Below are 9,631 nucleotides of genomic sequence, written 5' to 3' on the forward strand. Positions count from 1 at the left end.
AAGAGAATTTCCACGTCACTTTTCTTTATATATTACAGATACAGATTAGCATATAAGTATACCAATGTATACCTTATATACTCAATTGTAAGTTGTCTTCTTGTATAAGTTGAGGGCAAGTTTGGAGTCTAGAATTATAGATTTTGATATGACCTGTGGATAGGTCGAGGGTGAAACTTAAGGGCATGTAACAGAGGATGAAACAAAGGAATATAATGCCAAAGAACCTAGAAAATTCTAGCAAGCATAACTGTTTGTGGTCACCCTCAAGGCTGCTGCTTCTTTTACATGCTTCTAGGATGAACTATGCTCTAGCCTTTTTCTAGTCTACTCTGACAAGGGGATAGTTCCTTTATTTTTCTGGTAATAATTAAAGTATAGTACTTATATTAACGTGGATAAGTCAACCCAGTTTTTTTGGGTTCATTTTTGTACTAAAATGTCTAGATTTATACATGAATATATAGAGTATATAACTGTTGTTGTTGTTTGCCTTCAGGTCATTTCTGACTTAAGGTGAACCTTTCATGTGTTTTCTTGGCAAGTTTCTTCAGATGGGATTTACCATTGCCATCCTCTGAGGTTGATACATAACATAGAATGTATTATATACCACTATATTACAGGTAGGAAAAGAGCAAGGTTTAGATGTTTTACCGGAACATGATCCAATCCGTGATCAGAGTTGGTATGTGAACAAAAAACTACGTCAAAGGCTGTTTGAAGAATATGGAGTGAAAACATGTACTCTTATCCAGTTCCTTGGTGATGCTATTATTTTACCAGCAGGAGCACTTCACCAGGTAAAAAAAAGGAAGAGAACCTTCTTTGATGTCTCCTGTATAACTGTGTATTAATAATTTAAGCAGTAGGTCTATTTTTCTGAAAAGAATTTTTACTTGTTCTGCATGAATAGGATATAGCAAGTTGAGTTTAATAGGTGACAAAATATGTGATTGCCTTTATAATAATCAGATACACTATTCCTGGACTGAAGTTCAAGTGGCTCGGCTATTCATTACCTGTAGATCAGTGTTTGTCGGACCATCTGATACAAAGGACTGGCATTTTCCACCCCAATATGCACCCCATGCACCATATTATATGAACATCCATAGTAATATTAATTTATAGCAGAAATAATAAGATTCCTTTGTGAACACATAAAAGAATATTGAATCCTGAAACTGAGGAAAAGACATGCATTTATACAAATAAATGGAAAAAAATAAGTAATATTCCAGTATAAATGACATGGTTAAAAAATGAAATCAGCAGTGTCTCAAAACAGCCAATCACAGTTGCTGCTACCAGGATGACAGCACAAAGGGGGTAGTGACAGAGCAGCCAGTCAAAGAGCAACCAAAAAAACCCTTGCCTGTGCTGGCCTTTGCTGCAAAACTGGCACAAGCAAGAAACTTCTCAGTCGCTGTTCAACTAACTGCTTGGTCACTTCTCCCAAGGTGACTGGGTGCAAAGGGAGCAGCGACAGTGATTGGCTATTGGATGTTTTGAGTTTGCAGTAGGAACAGTAGACCTAATATCAAAAAATATGCCCGGGGGGGGGGGGGGGGGCACTAGAGTTGTCACCCAAGAGGAAAGGGAGCAGCAGCCCAAAAAAGTTGGGGACCACTGGTTTAGAAGGAGGCTGCTATGAGAATGATGAAGTTGCTGTAAAAGTTAAGTGGTGCATGTCTGATCCCTAGTACAGTTTTAATTACAGGCCATTTCAAACATACAGTGGATCCTTGTTATACGCTGGGGTTTGGTTCCAAGATCCCCCGTGTATAACAAAATCCGTGTATGCTCAAGTCCCATTAAGTATAATGACATAGCAAAATGGTGTCCCTAATAAAAAATGGAACATCAAGGTAAATTTATACTTTTTTGGTACATTTTCAAACCGTGTGTGCTTGAATCCGTGTATAAAAAATACGTGTATAAGAAGGGCCGACTGTACCTTTCTATGCTTTTAAAATGCCTTGTTTTGTTGGCACATACAGTGTCTTGCAAAGATATTCACCCCCAATCCCTTCCAGATTTGACTTGTCCCCATTTTACTGTGTTATAACCTGGACTTTAAATAGAGTTATTTAATATTGCTACTACTTGATGTACACAAAATACTCAACATGGTGAAGGTGCAAAGTGTTACTGTGATGCGAAAGTAATAAAAACATATACATATATTTACCTATGTATTTGAATGCTTTTGACTTAAATTGTAGTATATTTTATGTTTTTGTTTTCTAAATAATTGTGATACTAAGTAGAAACAATTTTTAAGACAATATTTTAAATAATTATAATGTAAACTGTGCTGTGAAAGATGTTTGTCTAGAAAAGATGTTTGTCTAAGCTCAACACCTTAAAGACTTAATATATACACTGTAGCATGAATTTAGAGCTTGTGCCACAACATGTTGTTGCTGTGTAAGATGCCACAAAACCATATTGTTGTGTGTAGCTTTATTTCTTCTTTGTGGTCTCTGTGCCTCACACAATTGGGTACTGCGCCTGCGCAGAGACTCCGTTTGGAAGCTGAAAAGCTGAGCAGATTGGCGGGAGCCCCTCCCTCCCATGTACTGAGTATTCCCAGTCCCACCAATCTAGCTCCTCCTTCAGTTCTCTTTCATCTGCCGCAAGAGAAACGTCTCCTTTGGTTTGCTCCTGAAGTGAGTAGATTTCTACTGTACGGTAGACTTTTTGATTTCTCACCTTTTCCTTTCCCTTACTGTACGGTAGATTTTTTTTCTTTACTCTCTCTTTTTCAAGCATTGCCCTCTAAAAATTTTGATTCTTTGTTAGAGCGAAGTGTTGCCAGCCTGGACAGGCCCACCACTTCTAGGCCTCTTATGGCCACCCTGTTTTAACATTGCTCCAAATGTGACCGAAAAATTGCTTTCAATGACGGTCATTCTAAATGCCTTTTTTGCTTAGGGAAAGCCCATATTTCTGATAGGTGCCCCCATTGTAGAACTTTCACTGCGGTGACTCTCAGGAATAGAGCCTCCAAACTTAAATCTTTCTTGTGGGAACACTCTCTCTCTGTTGCCCAAAAATTCATTTTGGCTGTAGATCCTTTGGGAAGAATTCCCATTCACAAACTTCCACGAATTTTCAAAATTTCAAAGCCTCCAACGTCGACACCTGCTATAATGTCGACTTCGACATCGACCGCGGCTCCTGCATCAGCAACATCAACATCGATAGCCTCAATGTCTTAACCATCTTCTTCAGAGTCTTCTTTGCCTCAGGAGGTCCCCTCTGTCTCCCAGCAGAGAGACCTTAGGAAGCCAAGAAGAGGCCTGACTCTTCCCCTACTTCCCACGACAAACCCAAGAAGAAACCTAAACCTAAGGTGGCTGCTGCCCCCGCCCCCAGCTATTTCGGCCCCGACACCGACCTCCTCTTCATTATCTGCTCTGGCATCGACATCAATAGCTTTAGCTGCGGCTAAGCTTGATTCCACGTTGGCTTTCTTCATGCCTGCCTCAACATCAGCAGATGAATTTGCCATCCCCCATCCCGGTCACTGTTTTAGACTCGGCATCGGGGGCTCTGGACTCAACCTTGATGGCTATTTCTATGCCTACGCCATCACCTGTCGCTACTCTGGTCCCAATGACAATCTCTACACTGCCTCCTGTCCCAGCTACGGTACCGGCACAGATCCTGGCAACTCCATTGAGAACATACACACACACCTTTTCGCCACCACCTCCTCAAAGGCAGTCGCCAACCAGAGTCCACAGGTCCCCTTCACCTTGAGACCGGGATGGATACAGATTCAGCTCACCTCATTTCTCGGGATCCTACGTCACTCGTTATCGAGCTGAAGAATATTGGAGAAAACGGCCCTCGTACAGATCCTACTCTCCTTCCTATAGAGATCGGTATCATCACTGCGATCTCCACGATGATTCCCCTTCTTGCTATCGGCCCCGCTCTCGCTCTCCTCCTTGATGTCATTCTCAATCACCTTCACAGCATCGTTCTTGAACTACAGTCACTGTCTCCTGCCCTCCAGCTTCACCCATTCGCTCTACGGCGGAGACCTTTGTCTCGACTTCGACATCGATGGTGACGCCCATCCCATCAATAATCCCGATTGTACCCTCGATGTCGACAGTACCGTTGTCAATTCCTCAGGTAGTTCCATCTGTACCCCTCTCTGTACTTACGGTGTTACACTCTACTGAGGAAGCCACATATGAGCCAGAGCTATCCCCTCACTCTCCATCACCGATGATAGCTTCTCCTCAAGAAGAGGTTGAAGATACCACGCCTCAATCTCCTGTCAAGGACGTTCACCATTTCTCAGATGTTGTTTACAGGATGTCCAGGGCCATAGGTCTCCACGTTGACCAACCTCCTAAACCTCCTAGGGACTCAGTTTATGATATTTTGCCTATTCCTAATCTTTCTATTTTTGGCCTCTTTGTCCGATGTAATGGCCCTATCATGACACAAACCTGCCTCTGTGCCCCCGGCATGAAAGATACTTGAGGCATGTACAAGGTTCAACTGGATACAGCCCCATACCTCTTCACCCATGCAGCACCCAATTCTCAGGTGGTCGAATCCACTACAAAATCATCAGGCAAGACTCATTCTGCCCCAATAGACACAGATGGCAGATGTATGGACATCTTCGGACGCAGATTCTACTCTTCTGCTGCCCTGAATGCCAAGGTCGCCAACCTCCAAACCTGCATGGCGGCCTACCAGAAGTTTCTTTGGGACAAGATGGCCTCCTTCTCCCCCTATCTGCCTGAGGAACAAAAATCTGCAGCTATGGATTTCTATATTGAGGCCCTCTTTAGTTAACCAACAGCTCCACTTGGCCAGACCCTCTGTAGACTGTTTGGCTAAAATCATCTCCGATGCTGTAGCCCTTCACAGGTTTGCCTGGCTCAGGTCCACAGATCTTACTGATGAAGCCAAAAACAAAATTGAAGACCTTCCTTTTGATGGTGAAGGCCTAATACAGACGACTCCCTCGGCATTCTGGCCAAAAATCGTCTGACCGGTAAATGCCTTGGGCTGACCACAAATAAACAACAATACAAGAGACTCCAGTGGCATGACAGATCAGCCCCTTATTATTATTATTCTCAACCATGTTTTGGAAAGTCATCCCAATATAAGGGCTCTTCACAACAGTCTTCTGGAAGACCCTATAAACAGCACAACAAGCAACAAAGCAATCAGCAACGTCAGAATTAACAACAATCTTCAAAGAAGTCTTCTTCCTCTTCTAAGTCCCATTTTTGACAACTCCACCAAAACGACGACACCATCGTCCATCCTCTCTCTCCCTCTGTCTGCTCCCCGACCCAGACTATCCAGCTTTTACGGCCAATGGTGCCAAATCACCTCCGACACCTGGGTCCTTACCATCATTCGTTTGGGTTACGAATTCGCAAATATTCCTCCACGCGGCGTTTTCTGTTCCACTCCATCTTCCCCTACTCTCCAGGAAGAGATCGTCTCCCTTCTTGACAAAGGTGCCATCCAGCGCATTCCACCTAGTTGCAGGCTGGACAGCTTCTTTTCTCGTTATTTCACAGTCCCAAAATGACGTTCAGGCCCCTCCAAAGATGGTTTCTTTCTGTCTTCAATCACCTCGAAGACAAACAATCCAAGAGACTTGCCATTCCCCAACAGGTCAATGACACTTTCTCCTGGTGGCTTGTTCCTGACAATGTCCTCAAGGGGATGCCTTTCCAGGCCCCAGAACCTTCTACAATGTTCACCACAGACGCGTCCACAATGGGCTGGGGCGCTCACCTCAAAGATCTCTGTGTTCAAGTCACTGGCCTCCCTCAGAGAGAGAGATGCACATCAACGCCCTCGAGCTCCTGGCTGTGATCAAGGCCTTTCATGCCTTCAAACCCATCTCCTTCACAGAGTTGTACAAGTGGTAACAGACAACACAAGAACAGTCTGTTATATCAACAAACAAGGCGGCACACATTCCTCTGTCCTACTTCATCTGGCCCAACAACTTTGGACTTGGTGCCATCATCGCTTCATCCACCCGGTGGCGACTCATCTCACTGGCAAAGACAATGTCTTGGCGGACTCTCTCAGCAGGGACAAGGTCCTTCAACACGAATGGATGCTGTCTGCTCAAGTCTTCCAACTTCTCGCCTCCCAATGGGGGACTCCATCCTTGGACCCCTTTTCCATTCCTGACAATGCCCAGTGCCCACAATCCTGCACCAGGACAGGAAGGGGATACGGCTCCCTGGGAGATGCATTCCTACGCAGTTGGAACCGCAACTTCCTCTATGCCTTCCCTCCACTACCACTTGTAGCAAAGGTTGTGACCAAGATGGCCAGGGACACAGCCAACATGATTCTGGCCAAGGCAATCCTGGTTCACACACCCCTGTTCCACCTGTCCAGGGGTCATTACTTCAAACTCTTGAGTTGGCTGGACCTTCTGTCTCACTCTCACAGAGCAGCCCTTCATCCAGACCTCCTCAGTCTACATGTGACAGCTTGGAGCATCTTAAACTCTCCAGAATTGCCCAGGGTCTTGTCAGCCTCTAGAAGAGACTCTACTAAACGATCCCTATTCCTACAAATGGAACCCTCCAGTTCTGTGAGCCTTTCTACAGCCTTACACTTCCTTTTACACCTTCATGATCAAGGTTTGGCCTTCTCCTCTCTCAAACTCTTATTTGTCTGCCATTGTCGCCAACCAACCTCCCGGTTCACCATCAGCTCTCCTTTTCGCTTCACCGACTATGAAATGGTTCTTCAAAGACCTCCATCATCTGTATCCTCCAATGCCTCCTTTGGCCCTGACCTGGTCTTTATCTTTGGTGCTTACGCAATTAACTAGGCCTCCCTTTGAACCCTTGGACTCGGCCTCTTTAAGACTGTTGACACTAAAAGTGTCTTTCCTTGTGGCCATTACTTCAGCCAGATGTGCTAATGAATTGATGGCGCCGCGCTCTGATTAGCCTTTTCTTGTTTTCCACAGAGACAAAGTGGTTCTCAGACCAGACATCTCATTCCTCCCTAAGGTGGTTTCCCCTTTCCACCTTTCTCAGGACATTATTCTACCCAGACCCGTCTACACCTCTCGAAAAGACTATGTACATGCTGGCTGTTCACTGTGCTTTGGCGTTTTATGTCCAACGTTCTGCTAAGTTCAGTTGGACTAACAAGTTGTTCATTTGTTATGGTGGATCCAGAAAGGGCCACCCTGTTTCTGCACCAATCTTTGTGCAGAATTGCTTAGACTATTTTTCTGGCTTATGAGCTGGCCAAACACCCTCTTCCTCTTGGTCTATGTTCACACTCAACCAGGGCTGTTGCTTCCTCTGCTGCTTCCCTAAGAGGTGTCCCTCTACCTGATGTCTGCAAGGCAGCCACGTGGTCCCAAACTTCCACTTTTGTTCGACACTACCGGTTAGATTCCAGATCTCATCGAGATGCCAGTTTTGGTTGTGCTGTCCTTTCCTCTATTTTGCAGTGACCTTCCCACCTCCTTAGGTTATCTTTTTAGTCACCCAATTGTGTGAGGCACAGAGACCACGAAGAAGATGAACAGGTTACTCACCTGTAACTGTGGTTCTCCAAGTGGTCATCTGTGCCCTCACACAAATCCCGCCCTATCTCCCCTCAGTCAGGTCCCTGCCATGTTTTTGCAGCGGACTTGAACTCAAGAAGGAGGTAGATTGGCAGGACTGGGCATGCTCAGTACATGGGAGTGGGCGGTGCTACTGCCAATCTGCTCAGCTTTTCAGCTTCCGAATAGAGTCTCTGCGCAGGCGCAGTACCCAATTATGTGAGGACACATATGACCACTCAGAGAACCACAGTTATAGGTAAGTAACCTGTTCTTCCCTATATAGCCAGCTTCTTATCTCTGTCTAAGAACAATTTGGAATATTTTTGCTTTGTTCTACTTAGGTACAGAATTTTCATAGCTGTATTCAAGTAACTGAAGACTTTGTGTCTCCAGAACACCTTGTACAGTCATTCCACTTAACACAAGAACTGAGGCTCTCAAAGGAAGAGATCAATTATGATGATAAGCTGCAGGTAATAAATGCATTCTCCATTTCTGGTGAAATATTCCTCACTAATATCCATTTAGAATGGGTGACAGCAGGAATCATTTTTAGATGTGATAGTTTCACAATCATATTAGCTTTTCTGTATTTGTAATGTAATGCACATTGGGCTTGTGTATTTTCTCTCTCTTTCTCTCCTATGTAAAGTAGACCAGTAAGATCTTAAGACAGAGAGACAGAGGTGAATCTAGACTAAAGCATATATTACTTTCTGCTTTAGAAAAAGATTAGGGCAAGTGTGAGTCCATGAACTGTGTTTTATTTATAAAAGTCATTCTTTTATAAGTACCTAATTTAAAGAACTGGTCTTCTATTCATATATCTTCTCTTACATCCTCTGGTGCTGTGCTCAGTCATTTATCTCGTTGAATTTATTTTTTTCAGATTAAAAATATCTTATATCATGCAGTTAAGGAAATAGTGAAAGCTCTGAAGATTCATGAACACGAAACAGAAGATGGAGAAGACAATTAAGCATGTGCTTATTCTCTCCTATTTGGGTCTACAGAATTTTTCAGATTCTTTATCATACTTTTCTCTATGGTAAGGATCTGCTCACTAATATAAGCTGCACGAACCATCAGTGCCAAGAAAATATGTTTCTTGTATTTACTTGCTACTGACACTACAACATAATAGCTTCTCATCGCAGCTGTTGTGATTTAAAACTTGTGAGGTTTTTTTAGAAATCGAAAACTCTAAGCAGCACACTGCTGTTATGTATTATAGTGTAAATTAAATTTTCAAATTGTCAGAAATTTAAGATGTATTTATTTTTGGAAAACACAGAATTCTATGCTCTATTGTTGATCAAATGTAAATGTGATTTGTACAGTTTGGTTAAAATAACTTGGATATTTTTCACTACATTGAGACAGTTACTGTGAGAGTAGGACACAAACACCAGCTATTGCCTGCATCTGGATATTGCTGAATCCGCACAGCAGTCATGTCATGATCTGAAAATTTACTGCCAAATAACTGTAAAGTTTGTACAATATAAAGTATATAAAATAGATATTACAGACACTTCAGTATTTTATTGAAGCTATTAAGTGTACAATTAAACATTTTCAAAAAGGTGTAATTTATTTAAAATTTGTCTCATTTTGGTAAAAATTTATGTGAACTTTTAAAGTTAAATATTAAACTTAATATGCTATGTAAATATATACATATATACATTCAATGATGTATTTTTTTAAACATTGGCTTGCTTTAATTTGTTAAAAGTGCAAGTGTTAAACATGCTTTGTACATTGAAAGTTAAAAGGGGTTTTACATTTTCCATTAAAAGGACTTTATCAAATGTTGTCTCATTGTGTGTGTTTTTCATGTTTTGTGGCACATTTGTTAAAGATGCACATGTCTGAATCCATTCATACATTCACAGTGATTGCAGATATGTCTTTGTAATGTTAACTATTGTAAAAGACTAGACTGTTTTGTGTTTGATTAGTGTGGATCTTTCTGCCCTCTCCAGGTTTCATATGAAACTGCTCACATGTGCTAGAACACATTTCAACTGGCTGAGC

At 42.6% G+C, this 9,631-nt stretch overlaps 1 protein-coding gene across 4 annotated transcripts in view; it reads left to right on the plus strand.

The window, feature by feature from the left end:
• JMJD1C (jumonji domain containing 1C) overlaps nucleotides 1-9,405 on the plus strand; it is a 169,564-nt gene extending 160,159 nt beyond the window's left edge. For all 4 annotated transcript variants that reach the window (XM_089510532.1, XM_089510531.1, XM_089510530.1 and 1 more), the window contains 3 exons: nucleotides 627-803; nucleotides 7,933-8,064; nucleotides 8,481-9,405. In XM_089510532.1, the coding sequence (XP_089366658.1) occupies nucleotides 627-803; nucleotides 7,933-8,064; nucleotides 8,481-8,570 (399 nt within the window). In that variant the 3' untranslated portion in view covers nucleotides 8,571-9,405. The remainder of the gene's footprint in view (nucleotides 1-626; nucleotides 804-7,932; nucleotides 8,065-8,480) is intronic.
• Nucleotides 9,406-9,631: the final 226 nt, after the last annotated feature.

The sequence above is a fragment of the Sceloporus occidentalis genome, unplaced genomic scaffold, assembly GCF_023333645.1.
Source record: "Sceloporus occidentalis isolate IW3139 unplaced genomic scaffold, rSceOcc1.0.p SCAF_2, whole genome shotgun sequence".
In the NCBI taxonomy this organism is placed as follows: domain Eukaryota; kingdom Metazoa; phylum Chordata; class Lepidosauria; order Squamata; family Phrynosomatidae; genus Sceloporus; species Sceloporus occidentalis.